A 14,359-nucleotide genomic window follows, 5' to 3' on the forward strand; every position below is an offset into this window, starting at 1 on the left:
GTTGTTACAATTTAAAATCAGTTATCATCATTATCATAATCGAAAATCATTGAAAATCAATGATTATTGTCGTCAAGCTGTACTGTTTTTTTTTTTTTGTTTGTTCGGTTACATTTATTGAGCTTTGGATTTTTTTTGTTTTGTTTCACTTGCTGCTTAAAATGACTTATTACAAATCAACTTGATGATTTATTAAGATTCAGATTCCGAATTTCGATTCGGTAAATGATTGATTGATTGGTGATTGATTGAAAATCACTTATTATCATCAAACATTTTTTTTTTAAAAATGGGAATCTATTTCATTTCATTCATATTGACATTAATAACCATTTGTCTTCTATGGGTGATTATGGCAATTTTTTCGATTCAATCATCATTTTCATCATCATTCAATGATGGCCATTACAATAATAACATAGCCATGGGAATCAATAATGATAACAAAATGAAAACGTCAACGACAACAACAAAAACAACAACAACGGAGACTGAGACGACGGCCACATGTACATGGCCAACAATCAGTACATTTAATGATGATGATGAACAACCGGAAAATGTTTGGTTTTTTCGCCATAATTGATCATCATTACATTAATGTGTTATTTAAATTATTACAAATTTTTTATTTTCTTTTTGTTTGTTTGAAATGATCATCATGATCAATGATCAGCTGTAATTAAAAAGAATTATAAATAAATAAATAAAAAAAAAATTCATTCATTCATTGAACAAATCACGCATATATGCCAAAAGTCTAGCGGCATTTGATTTTAATTTGAAGCAAGTGCTGCCATCTGTTGACGTTGAAAAAATTATGACAAGTTATTTACTTCTGATTAATTGAAAAAAGTTTATTTTTTTTTAATAAATTTATTTTAAAAAATGACAATAAATTTTTTTCTTTCTCTCTTCTGAAATTTCTCAATTCAATCAAATCCAACCACGTTGCTGGTCACGATCTCTATATTCATCAATAAATGGTTTATCAATGGTCTCAATCATTAGATTACCACATAAAAGACATTCACTACCGATTAGATCTTCAATTCGTTCATTCAGATTTTCTAAACGATTTGTTAATGATAATGATGATTCTGTTGTCGATGATTGTTGTTGTTGTTGCTGTTCGAATGATGAATTTTGATTATTTTGTTTAACAACACCATTATTATTGCCACCACCGGGTATTGTCATCATCAATGTTTGTAATTGATTCTGTATTGATTTCATTTCTGATAACATTGCTTCTAATCGTATACGATTATCATTATCAAGATATTCAACAATTTCTTGTATTAAACATTTATGATGAAATAAATGGCCACATGATGGAAATGAATAAAAATGTTCATTTATGGCTGGAAATGAACATAAACAACAAATATCTGTAGAATTTATAATAGTAAAACGATTTCGTAATTTTGCAATCTCTTCACGTATTTGTTGTGCTGATTCTGTAGCTAATTTCATATCATCACGTAATGATTCAATATGTTCATTATAATTCTCCAATGATTGACAAATTGCCGATTTAAAATGATCAATAGTTAGATATTCAGGAAAATATGGCAGAATATCTTCAATTTTTAATAATGAACATTCATTCAATATACTTGTTGCCATTGATATATCAAAGTTTACCGTGTTTTCTTGCTGCTGTCCATGCTGTTGTTGTTGATGGTCTTTACTATAATCATCATCTGGTTTAGCATAGATATTTTTAATCACATGTTTGGCAATTTTTAACCATAAACGTTTGGCTAAATCTAGATTTGAGTGATGATGCTGATCTGCTGTCGCCGATGATGATGATGATGATGATGTTAACATTGTTTGGACTTGATCAGCCATCTGTTTAGCTAGATCAACATCATTTACTGATAACGCCTGTTCAATAGCTTCTTCATATGCACCCATTGTTGCCAATAGCTGTACTAGGGCACGTGGTGGTACCATTTTATTGTTATTCTGATTATTATTCTGTAAACAAATTCTTGCTGCATAACTTAGATCAAATGGAACCAATGATGATGAATTACCAGTGCCATCATTATTTGTAAACATATAAGAATCATTGGATGCATTGGCCGTTTGTTGTGAAACATCATTCAAATATGAAAGTAATTTATCCGGTTCATATTGTACCATTAATGCAAGAAAATAATTATGTACAAGGCCATCTCGGATCTTAAGATCGTATACACAGAATTCTAGAAAACGTAAAATTTCTTTGCACTAGAAAGAAAAAAAAATCATCAATAAATTAGAAAATAAATTTCAAAACACTTGACATACTTGATGTTCACGTCGTTCATCATTTACAGAATGATCATCATCATTTGAATGATCAAAATGTACTAATGATGGTATTAATTTGGCCATATCTAATTCACTAGCCAATGGTATCAAACAATCAATCAATTCTTTTGGTAAATGTTGAATTATCAATGGTGAATAGTGGTAATAATAATCCAAACATTCTTCACGTCTCATCAAATTGATCGCTTGGCGATAATTCCTTACACGACAATAATGATCCAATAGGCAATCAAAATCATTAATTTCATTAGCAAAAAATTCATACATTTCTTGATTATCATGATTTAGGATTAAATCATAGAAAATTTTTCGATTATTACGTAATGGTTGTCGATAATTTGCGTTGGAAATTATCCTTTTCAGACATTGTTCAATTTTATCTTGTTCACATTTCAACTTTTCATGATCATGATCATCACTTTGATTATCATTCGTTATAGAATAATCTTGGGCCGATGATTTCAATAAAGCCAATTGATTGAGCATCAATTCGAATAACCACAATAACAAAATGATTATTTGTGTACGTTCTTTTTCCGACGATAATGTTGTCAATTTATTCAATAGAAATTCTTTCAACGCTTCTTGATTTTCATCACGAAGTTCAATAAATTTCAATGTAATTTCTTCGAATGATTTTGTACGTGTTTGTGTGAAAAGTTGAGCACTTTTCATATAGCTGAAAAAAATAGATTTGGATCAAAATTTTAATTTGTAAAACAGATACTGACACTCTAATTGACTTACTTTTTATGAGCAAAATGATATAATGCTTCTTCACAAATGATTCGATCCATTTTTATCAGATCATTACGTGCAAAATGTTTAGCTTGTTCAAAATCTTTTTTCTTCAAATAAATTTCCCAAATATTACGATCTTCTTGATTAATACGATAACGATAAACAGAACTTTTTGTATACGACCAAATTGTATTACGTATTGGATCTTTAACAAGATTTTCACCTGGTTCACCAACAAAACGATCTTCCCATACTAATTGACGATTCAATACACAATAAACACGAAGTTTATGTGGATACAAAAGCATCAAATGAAATCTGGTCAACACTAATGATTGTGGTATTGATCGATGATGATGCAGATGATTAGATGATTCACGGGAATGTTCCGAATCCGATAATGGTTGATTTAGATCAGAATACATAATAACGGTAGCATTATCAAAAATTTTCCGTTCTTTATAACCGAAATCGGATGGTATATCTCCATAGAATATACCTGGTTCAGTTAACCAACCAAATGATAATGGATAATTATTATCCATATTCGTAGAAATTGTCGGTCGAAACAAATCTAATCTGGTTGCCGGTATATAGCCAGGCATCTCTTTGAATGTTTTTTGACTGTTCGGGCCTTGTATAATCTGATAAAGATATGGTTGTCCATCAATCAATTGGCCATTGCCAACACCAGTACTCATATCAGCAAAAGTACCAGAATTAATGCCACCAATTAATTGTGTTGTTGTCGATGGAGAGATCCGGCCAATATATTGATAGATAAGATTTCTTGTTGCAATCAATATACAGAATTCACGATTTTTTAAACGAAATAATTTTATGGCACAAATTGGTTCTTGTTTCACAGCAATAGTGTTTGCTGTTGCTACTGATGATGATGATGATGATGAAGTTTTATTTGGATCCATTGATGAATTTGATAAATTGGATGATGAATAATCTAGATTAGCAGCAGTAGAGGCAATCGTTGGTGAAAAATCACAGATAAGTTTCCAAAATGAAAGTTCACGTGATGCAAGAAATCTATCATCTGATTGTAGATGTGTTTCGAAAATTTTTCCCTCATTAGTACCGATTAATAAATTTCCACATTGTCCAGATTGTTGATGTTGTGGTTGATCGAGCCAACCAACCGCCGTTATGATATGACCTTTCATTTTGTTCAATAATGATAATTTACGATAATAATAAAAATTTTCAAATGGAATAACATCCATAGATGGATTATTTTTGATTCGTTGTCCAACAGTTATCAAACAATGTTGACCACTATTATCAATGAATAGGCCACAAATCACTGGTCTATTTGGAGCTTTAATCGGAACAAAATATGGATTAAGATCAATTTCTGTTGGTTTTGTTGGATTCATCAGATCAATTTTGAGTAGATGAAAATTTTCCATTGATAATAAAAGCTGATTATTGGATATGACCATATTTGTTATCGGATAATTGGGACGAAAATCAATTTTATTTTTCGTAAAAATTGGTTCCAATTGATCGGATCGTAGATTAATGATTCCCTGAACATGAAAACATTAGATTCATTTTTTGATGTAAATTGAATTCATACCTCATTTTGTGTGATCGTACCGCCACGAATTGGTCCCGATTGATAATTATAAGCATCATATTGTTCCAGAATAGATGCCATTATTATTATTTAATTAATTGAAAAAAAACACCTTCGCTTGTTGATTGTTTGTTGTGTGACAGCTGATTGTTTTTGATTCGATTGGTTGATATCGAATTATCAACCAATGTTATTGTCAACGCCATCTTGGAACGAAAATTTTTAATTTTCTTAGGGCAAAACATCCTTGTCAAACAAAACAAAACAGTTTTTTTTTATTATATATCATGTTGTTCGATTTTGGATAATAAAAAACAAAATTTGTCATCATTTCATTTTGATTGATGAAAATAATCTTTGCGATTGTGGTAGAAATTTCTTTTTATTGAATATCCATTGTCCTACGAATCCATTCAGGTAATCAATGATTTTATCTTTTTTTCAAATTTTCTTTCAATGTTCTCTTGTTTAGATGATGTTGACGATGATGATGATGTAATTGAATTTCAATTCACCAACGTAGATTAATTAACAAAACAAAAACATACAAACCGGTATGTTGTATGATTGAACAATGTTGAAAACAAAAATTGAATTATCATTCTTGTCGCTGTTGTTGTTTTTCCTTCCATATAGCTATTCTGCATAATCATCAACATTCGGAAATCAAAAAAAAAAAAAAACTAAAAAAAAGCTGTCATCATTTCATTGCAATCATAATTCGTGTCCAATATAAAACCAAAGATAAAAAAACATCGAATCAAAACAAAACAAAATAAAACAAGAGAAAATGTCTCGCAATAATCATCATCATCAAGATCCACATCGCTTGGACATGGATCAATTTCATCAATTTAGATGTTGCAATTATCATTCAATTGCATTCTATCTGGCATTAATTCTATTATTATTATTACTGTTATCTTGTATATCGTTAATATTGTTGATATTTATTGTACCATGTCCAGAGCCGATTACTTATAATACAGATGACAATAATGAAACATTAATAATCAGCCAACAGAATAATGATCAACAATGGAATCGATGGATCAATAATGAAAAACATTATTCAAAATTATTTACATGGAAATGTTTCAACAACAATAATGATCATGTCAACGATACCACCGAACAAATGATATCGTCATCATCATCATCATCATCAACGGCTACTACTTAAAAAAAATAAAATTATAACAACGACATGATTCTAAATGAATCAAAATCTACAGATTTTCAAAAAGTGCTAATCGAGCTTAATTGTTGTTATCCATCTATCTTGTATCGCACACACGCACACACCTTAAATCCTATTCATGCCTTATCAGTATATTGTTGTTATCTGATTTTTTTTCTCTCTCTCATTTTCATCTTGTTATTTGAAACATTTATTTGCCTTGTTATTTATTTTCATTTTTTTTCTGATGATAATGATGATTGTTATATTGCAAAAAAAATAAGAACTGTCTACGTTGTTTATCATGATCATGTTTGATCCTGTTTCTGGATTAAATTTTCAAGTGTAAATGTAAGTGTATGTTTGTTTGTTTGTTCCTGTTACCTTGACAATTATCTTCCGGTTTTCAATGTGTGTGTGGATATACTTTACTTTAAAAGTTTTTTTTTAGTTAGACTTTGATTTTCTTTTTTTTTACGTTTTCTCCATATGATTGCAATATACGTCAGCAGCCACCAAAAGAAGAAAAAAATCTGTTTTGTTTCCACCTTTTTTTCTATTCACTTCATGGCTATTTTTTTGATGATTTACTGATTCATGACGATTTTTTTTTTGGTTTTGAAAATTTAAAAAAAAAAATTTTTTTCGTCGAACAAAAATTTGATTATATCGATAATATCGATTGTTGAAATTGGCAAATCAAAAAAAAAAAATGTTCGATTCTTTTCAATTGAATAATCGATTATTTATTTGGTTTATGGTTGTTGTTGTTGTTCTATTAGTCGAATGTTTAAATCTTGGCCATTCATCTTTCGTCGTGGTTGATGATGGTGGTGATGGACGAGATCATCGAACTGATAATGATCGTAATAATAATCATGTGATTAATTGTGATACTAACCATAATTGTAAAATGGATAAACAATTTTGTCATAATGGCCATTGTCATTGTCTACCATCACATGTGTAAGTTTTTTTTTGTTTGAAATTTTCTATTCGATTTCTATTTGATTGAATTTTTTTTGTCTTTTTTTCCAGATGGAATAATGGTCAATGTGAATATAGAAATTGTTTATCCGATCCACGGATATGTCAATCATTACAACGTGAATGTCATTGGATACCATGGTATAATTGGCAAAATGGTATAGCAACATCAACTACCGTGAAATGTTTATGTCCACATGATCAACTTGAAGATCATCTGGGTAGTTGTCGTCATAAATGTCTTACTGATAATGATTGCAACGTAAAAGATCCTGGTAGTAAATGCCTTATGTTTCATTGTCAATGTCCAACCAATTATCGTCGCAATTCAAATTCTGGTCTTTGTGAACCATTTCGCTGTCAATATGATGAACAATGTTTCAACGAAGGTGATATGTTTCGTAAATGTCGTAATGGTACATGTGAATGTGATTATGATATCGATATGGATACAGGAAAATGTACCGTTTATTGGTATCATTTATTTCGGCCACAATATTATCAATTTGGTGATCATGTTACAAGAATCTATTGTTGACCATTACGATTGTGCCTATTGTATTCCTATATTGTTTAATATCAAATATTCGTCGTGCTCGGTCAACATTTGTACCGATTCAACAACCAGCAATGATTTCATTTCCAGCAACAAATCGATCACCATCTACTGAAATAATACAAAAGGAAAAACAAGCCAATTATTATGCAAATATTGAAAATATTGCTAATATAATGAAAGGTAATCATCAACGGTCATCATCATCATCATCGAATTTTAAACAATTTAAATATACAAGATTTCAATAATGATGGATAGAAATATATTACCTGTTGCTTTTCTGGTAAACTAATATTTCACATCTGCAACAACAACAACAACAACATTTGAATCCGGCATCAGCATCAGCAATACCATTACCAAGCATGGATACATCACGTTGTAATAATCATGAAATATCAAATCCTTTTTTTGCAACCAACAACAACAACAACAACAACAATATTCAACAGATGTTTTTGTTGCGTTTTCCAGATTTTTTCTTTTGTCTTTGCCTACGTGTCTATACATCTTCTATCGGTCATCATCATCATTATTATTAATTGATGATTGCTACAATTAATCTAAATAATTAATGTGGATATAATAAAAATAAAATACACCTTGAAATAAAGTGACAAAAAAAACGATTAATAATCGTTATATTATCATTCTGTTAATATATAAATATCACTGATAATAATGTGTATCTCGTACATTGCCATTTTTTGTATGTTTGTGTCTGATCTCTACCGATTATAATTTTTTAACCATTGATTGACAGTTTAAATACACAGACACACACACACACACATATGATGTTTGTTTGTTTGTTTTTTTTTTCTGGCCATCATTCCATAGATCATCATCCATCATTGATAAACAAACAAACAAACAAACAAAAATCTTGTATCACACATCTATTTGTATATGACAAATTTGTCAGAGAAAAAAAAAATAAAATCAACCATTTCATTTTCAACTCCTTATGATTTTTTGATTCAAAATAAAAATGAATTCAACCCAGATCATGTCGTCATCGTTTGAAAAGATTCAAGATTATTTACCAGATTTTAGCAATAAAACTGATGATGATGATGATCATCATCATCATGGTGCAAAACATGTATTTAACGTTATGAATGGTAAGTACTATGATGGTGATGATTCTGGTTTCTGGTTTTTTTATTTTGAATTTTTTTTTTGTTTTTTGGACAGAAAATTTACAAATAATTCTGATATTAATCATGGTGATAATTATGCTGATAATGATGATGTGTTTTGCCAATCACATACGTCGTACGGTATGGATGTCATCAAAGAAAATGTTTACAAGAAATCCATGTATTCATGGTGGCCACCAAAATCAATTTAATCGTTTCAATCAACGACGAAATCAAAATCTAATGAGTTTAAGACGTTCAACATTACAATCAAATATTCATCATCCATTATCATCATTATCACCATCAACATCACAGGCAGCAACATTATATTGTTCACCATCATCGGCAACCGTTTTTAATTTATTATTACCAACATTTCTAGATCATGAACCATCAGCTATTTCAGCATTTTCAGAATCATCATCATCTTCATCATCATCATCATTAAATCCAAGGTTCTTGATACCAAATAGATTAATAGTTGATGATTTATTATCATTAACAACCATAAATGATGATGATGAATCTATTGCTAATCAATTACCATCATATTCAGAAGTTGTTGATGAACAACAACAACAACAACAACAGGTAAAAGAATCAAATATGGAAAACAAAATAAAAAAATCAACAACAAAGATAAATGATGAAGAAATTCCACCACCAAGTTATCAAGAATTACGATTTGTTTAAATTTTAATTTTTTTTTTTTTTTTGCTGTTGTAATAAAAATATTTAGTCATAAAAAATTTTTTTTTTATTGCAATACTGAAATTTTAAAATAACAAAAAAAAAGAAAAATACTTGAGATTCATCATCAAAGATTATTGATGATGAGCAACAGGTAAAAAGAATCAAAATATATCAAACTGATCGATATTTATCATATTTAATGTGATTTTCAATGATTTGATTAATCAATCAATTGATTTAATTGGGAATGGTATGGCGCCATTGAAATGAATTGCCATCTGCTGCTGCCAATATTAATGAGGATCAAAATGGAAACAAAAACATTGATCAATGATTCATTCAATGTATACGAATTTTATTTGAAAATTGATAATTAAATTTTCATTTAACAATAACTGGATGGTGATTGTGGATGTTGGCTTGGGGAGCAGGTGAATGTGGCAAATGGCAAATGATTGTGTGTGTGTAGGGGTGTGTGGGCGTTTGAGAATCCAAATTGTTTGTTATTAATGTAGACAAAAAAAAATTCATTCAAAGATTATAATTCGTAATTTGATTTGATGGTTTTTTCGTCATCGCTGATTTTTTTTTTTGTTTGGTGATGGTGAATGAATGAATGAATGAATGGCGATGATTTTTGACGATGAAAATGTAATTGGTGATGGTGTGGTGTGTATGGAATGGTTAATGAATAAAAATTATGATTAATAAATACGAACGAAATATTAATAATTTATGGACATTGATATTTGGACACACAAGACACAGAATATTCAATGATGATGGTGGTATTGATTTTTTTTTGTTTTTTTTTGTTTCAGAATAAATATTTGTATCTCTTGATGCTTCGAGCATCGTATAACAAACGATTTCATGGTGGATATCATTAGATGGTGATGAGATTCGTTCGATAATAGGAGATGGTCATGATTGAGTTACGTTGCCTATATGAATAGATGGATGATGATGGTGAGGCATTTTTGAATGGTGAATATTTTAGCATTTTTTCCGTTATTATCGGTTTATCATTCGATGACGGCAATCAATAATTATAATACAGAATTGTTGGCAAAGTTTTTTTTTTCCATTTATCGGGGCTAATCCAAATTGAATTTGGTTGTCGTGTGGTTTATTAATATCCACCGGACATGCCGCCGCCACCTTTACCATAACCTGGTTAAAAGTTAAATCATTTTTAGTTTATTTTTTTCTGAATATTTTTTCGAAAAAAAATCTTACCACCACCGCCGCCGCCTTTTCCGCCACCACCAGAATATCCACCGCCGCCGCCGCCTTTTCCACCACCACCAGAATATCCGCCGCCGCCGCCGCCTTTTCCACCACCACCACCATAACCTAGATGATAATTGATAAGAAATGGTCATTAAAAATATCAAAAAATTTGGCCAAGTATTGAAAAAAACTATATATGAATACCGCTAATCTTATAAATTCTGATCGAAAAATAATTGATGTTAAATAAATTGGAATTCGTGCACCAGTTTGACCTGAATTATAGTACCTGAATAATATTGTAGATTATCTAGAATTTTTGCTGCAAATATTCTGTCTAATTTTTTGTTTATTTGATTGAAATTAATTTCCTATTCCTATTCAATATAGAAATCATTCTCACCTCCGCCGCCACCGCCCATACCGCCACCACCGTAGCCGCCACCGCCACCGGAACTTCCTCCATACCCTATTGTTAAAAGAATAATCACACATCATTAGAATTTTTTGTAATAACATTGAAAATAAATAAATTATTACCTCCACCACCTCCACCACTACCACCGTATCCACCACCGCCGCCTCCCATACCGCCACCACCGTAGCCACCACCACCACCGGAGCTACCTCCACCTCCATAACCTGCGGATTAGAAATTGATTAAGATTAGCATTTCATTTGAACATTGAAAATGAATGAATTATTACCTCCACCTCCTCCACTACTTCCGCCGTAGCCACCACCACCGCCTCCCATACCGCCACCACCGTAGCCACCACCACCACCAGAGCTACCTCCGCCTCCATAACCTTCGGATGAAAAATTGATAAAGATTAGCATTTCATTTAAACATTGAAAATGAATGAATTATTACCTCCACCTCCTCCACTACTTCCGCCGTAGCCACCACCACCGCCTCCCATACCGCCACCGCCATAGCCGCCACCACCACCTCCATGACCTGATTTTAAAAAGACAAACGAAAAATTGGTAACATTATTAAAAATTGTAATTGGCATTAAAAATAAATAAATTAGTACCTCCACCGCCACCTCCACCGTATCCGCCGCCACCACCAGAGCTACCTCCGCCGTATCCACCGCCACCACCGGAGCTACCTCCGCCTCCATAACCTGTTGATAAAAAATTTATCACACAACATTAGAATTTTGTAATTTCATTTGAACATGAAAATAAATTATTACCTCCTCCTCCCATACCGCCCCCACCGTAGCCTCCACCGCCACCGGAGCTACCTCCGCCTCCATATCCTGTTTTTTAAAAATGTAAGGATGTGCATAAAAGAAAATTAATCATTACCTCCACCGCCACCTCCCATTCCGCCATAACCACCACCTCCGCCAGAACTACCTCCACCACCGTAACCTAAATTTTTAGAAATATTCCAAAAAAACAATCAGAATTGTGTCATTTCATTTCAAGTGAACTGAAAATTAATGAATAGTTACCTCCTCCTCCACTTCCGCCGCCACCATAGCCACCACCGCCTCCACCGCTACCACCGTAGCCACCACCACCGCCGGAGCTACCTCCGCCTCCATAACCTGTTGATAAAAAATTGATTAGGAATATCATTTAATTTGAACATTGGAAAAGAATGAATAATTACCTCCACCTCCTCCGCCACTTCCACCGTAACCACCACCACCGCCTCCCATACCTCCACCGCCGTAGCCACCACCTCCGCCGGAAGCGAGACTAGTGTGGGCGGCGGCTACCAAACAAAGGCAGACCACTGCGAAACGCATATTGATTTATTATTTATTTTTGGTATATGATGATTTTGAAATAATGAAGCGAATAGTTTAATTCTTCGGGTGACAAAACACGGCAAAAAAAGAAAAAACAGCGGATGAAAATAATCACAAAACGAGAAGTAAAATATGAGGATCACAATTTATCAATAATGAGGTGGATGAATGAATAGATCAAAAAAAATTGATGATAAATACAAAATGACACTGAAAAAAAACCAATCAGGTTGTTGTGTATGATTTCGTTTTCGTTATCGTCGCTGGACACCACACCAAACACAAATCACAATTTACATACACTGATCATCCAATGGATCATTGATTGTACGATTTATATAGAGGGGACCTGTTGCTGCTGTGCAATAATATTTTTCGATCAAATGTGGATGATGATGATGATGATGATGATAGAGGCAAGCCTAGATATGAAAAAAAAACCACAAATCCCACCGAAATAAAGAGAATGTTTTCATTTCTGTAATACAGACAACAACAACAACAAAAAAATGAAACAAAGAGTCAAATTTTCTGCAAAAGAAAAAAAGAAAAAGAAAAGAAAATATCCCGAAAAATTGAACCGCAAATATGTAAACGAAAGAGAAAGTTAAAAAAAATGATGAGAGAATACTGAAACTGGTTGAAACCTGATTCAAAAAGAAATCAATTATGTAGAGAAATGGATTGTGAATTTTTTTTTATTGTCCGTAAACAATCTGAAAAAAAAACAAATTCTCATGATGGAATTAGTAGATTCCAAATTATGTAATTTGAAACTAATTTTGTTTCAAATTTTTTTTTATTTATATAATTGAATTGTAGCGTGAACAATAATACAAATCCAATGATGATTATACAGGTGATGATGAATTATTGTTGTTGCATTTCGGTGGCTAAAAATATTGCAAAATAAAACAAACACTTGTTGAGGAAGCGGAAACTTTTGTTTTTCAATTTTCTGTTTTCGATATATCACAAGTGGTGGCAACAAGTGCAAATTAATTCATCATCATCATCGTCATCTTTATTTTTTAAAAATTCCCGTTATCATCAATCAGTTGAATTGAAATTTTGAAATTTCAAAAAAAAAAAAAAATAAAAGAAAAACAATTGTGAATGGAATACAAAACAAAACAAAATAAAACAATCAAAACTAATTATAGTAACAAAAACTGGTTGGTTTCTTTTCTTTTTATTTTGTTTTGTCAAAAACCATAAACACACACACACACACACACCTGTAAACACTTTTACCTTTTGGTTGTTGTTGTTGTTACAGTTTGTGTGAATTTTTGTTTTTCAATAGATGAAAATTCAGCCTAATTATCATCATCGTCATCATTGGTGATATATCACGCAATGTCAATTTTTTTTTTCGTTTGAATTGGATCGAATGATTTCATGTGAACGAGATATATTAATTGATTTTTTTTGTCGTTTGTTCAACTCATTGGATTCATTTATGTGGGTGGATTAATGTGTGTGTGTGTAACCTGATTTTATTCGTATGTTTGATGGTGGCAGTGGTCATCATCATCATAATGAAAAATTATTGTTGCATCCATAGCAAAAACAGGTGTTCAAATCATGTCTAATCCAAATCTGAATCAATGATCAATGATGATGATGATGATGATGATGAATACATTTAGCTTTTAGATAAACGGACCAGTTTGGAAAAGTTTTCCGTTTTAATCTCACACACACACACACATTATATCCGAGCTAAAAATATTCACACACACACCGCATATCTAGATCAAGATTTCATCAAAAAAAAAGAAGTGGAAAATCAAAGAAATGAAGAAAAAAATCTTTTTTGGAATTGATAATAAATGGCTTCACTGGAAAAAAAACTTTCTTTTCCATCCATCCTAAATTGATGATTTGAATAAAATGATAAAATGAAAATATTCAGGTCTTTCGTTCATTTCTATGTAGATAAAATCTTTTTCTTTTTTTTTTTTTTTTTTTTTTTGATTATTCGTCAAGATTTTGATTATTATCGGCCCATAATAATAATCAGCAGCTAAAAAACTAGATTTTTTTTTTCGACAAAACACAACACACACACACACATCACTTTTGGTGTGGTATTCATTTATTATGATCGAAAAGAAAAAGACAACA

The 14,359-nt window shown here is 31.4% G+C and overlaps 4 protein-coding genes across 5 annotated transcripts; 2 read left to right on the forward strand and 2 right to left on the reverse strand.

The window, feature by feature from the left end:
• Positions 1-839: 839 nt before the first annotated feature.
• dor (vacuolar protein sorting-associated protein 18 dor) lies at positions 840-4,798 on the reverse strand. The gene is made up of 4 exons (XM_047053407.2): positions 4,661-4,798; positions 3,073-4,610; positions 2,302-3,004; positions 840-2,241 (listed from the first exon to the last, which is right to left on the reverse strand). Exons 1-4 carry the CDS (start codon positions 4,739-4,741, stop codon positions 937-939), a joined length of 3,627 nt encoding a protein of 1,208 aa, XP_046909363.1. The 5' UTR covers positions 4,742-4,798; the 3' UTR covers positions 840-936.
• Positions 4,799-6,296: 1,498 nt separating this feature from the next.
• Positions 6,297-8,347, forward strand: LOC124500581 (uncharacterized). The gene is made up of 2 exons (XM_047064671.2): positions 6,297-6,806; positions 6,879-8,347. Exons 1-2 carry the CDS (start codon positions 6,553-6,555, stop codon positions 7,363-7,365), a joined length of 741 nt encoding a protein of 246 aa, XP_046920627.2. The 5' UTR covers positions 6,297-6,552; the 3' UTR covers positions 7,366-8,347.
• LOC124489764 (uncharacterized) lies at positions 8,079-9,382 on the forward strand. Its single transcript, XM_047052151.2, has 2 exons — positions 8,079-8,510; positions 8,584-9,382. The coding sequence occupies exons 1-2, from the start codon at positions 8,378-8,380 to the stop codon at positions 9,222-9,224; spliced, it is 774 nt and encodes a 257-aa protein (XP_046908107.2). The 5' UTR covers positions 8,079-8,377; the 3' UTR covers positions 9,225-9,382.
• A 173-nt stretch (positions 9,383-9,555) lies between these two features.
• Positions 9,556-12,577, reverse strand: LOC124490320 (uncharacterized). Of its 2 annotated transcripts, none has more exons than XM_075730957.1 (11): positions 12,088-12,577; positions 11,927-12,022; positions 11,778-11,843; positions 11,663-11,728; positions 11,498-11,590; positions 11,332-11,418; positions 11,165-11,266; positions 11,007-11,099; positions 10,861-10,926; positions 10,464-10,580; positions 9,556-10,397 (listed from the first exon to the last, which is right to left on the reverse strand). In XM_075730957.1, the coding sequence occupies exons 1-11, from the start codon at positions 12,224-12,226 to the stop codon at positions 10,357-10,359; spliced, it is 966 nt and encodes a 321-aa protein (XP_075587072.1). In that variant the 5' UTR covers positions 12,227-12,577; the 3' UTR covers positions 9,556-10,356. The 2 variants fall into 2 exon arrangements, with proteins under 2 accessions (XP_075587072.1, XP_075587071.1); XM_075730956.1 differs by having other exon boundaries at positions 10,998-11,099.
• Positions 12,578-14,359: the final 1,782 nt, after the last annotated feature.

Source organism: Dermatophagoides farinae, chromosome 4 (genome assembly GCF_024713945.1).
Source record: "Dermatophagoides farinae isolate YC_2012a chromosome 4, ASM2471394v1, whole genome shotgun sequence".
Taxonomy (NCBI): Eukaryota; Metazoa; Arthropoda; class Arachnida; order Sarcoptiformes; family Pyroglyphidae; genus Dermatophagoides; species Dermatophagoides farinae.

Bases quoted from the DNA above. Each gene is read 5' to 3' on its own strand.
- dor (XM_047053407.2), bottom strand. From the start codon at position 4,741: ATGGCATCTATTCTGGAACAATATGATGCTTATAATTATCAATCGGGA. The intron at 3,005-3,072 runs GTAAGTCAATTA...TATTTTTTTCAG, and splicing joins TATCATTTTGCTCATAAAAA to CTATATGAAAAGTGCTCAAC. The intron at 2,242-2,301 runs GTATGTCAAGTG...TTTTCTTTCTAG, and splicing joins ATGAACGACGTGAACATCAA to TGCAAAGAAATTTTACGTTT.
- LOC124500581 (XM_047064671.2), top strand. From the start codon at position 6,553: ATGTTCGATTCTTTTCAATTGAATAATCGATTATTTATTTGGTTTATG. The intron at 6,807-6,878 runs GTAAGTTTTTTT...CTTTTTTTCCAG, and splicing joins CATTGTCTACCATCACATGT to ATGGAATAATGGTCAATGTG.
- LOC124489764 (XM_047052151.2), top strand. From the start codon at position 8,378: ATGAATTCAACCCAGATCATGTCGTCATCGTTTGAAAAGATTCAAGAT. The intron at 8,511-8,583 runs GTAAGTACTATG...TTTTTTGGACAG, and splicing joins TGTATTTAACGTTATGAATG to AAAATTTACAAATAATTCTG.
- LOC124490320 (XM_075730956.1), bottom strand. From the start codon at position 12,226: ATGCGTTTCGCAGTGGTCTGCCTTTGTTTGGTAGCCGCCGCCCACACT. The intron at 11,844-11,926 runs GTAACTATTCAT...CTAAAAATTTAG, and splicing joins CGGCGGAAGTGGAGGAGGAG to GTTACGGTGGTGGAGGTAGT. The intron at 10,581-10,860 runs GTGAGAATGATT...ATTATCATCTAG, and splicing joins TATGGGCGGTGGCGGCGGAG to GTTATGGTGGTGGTGGTGGA.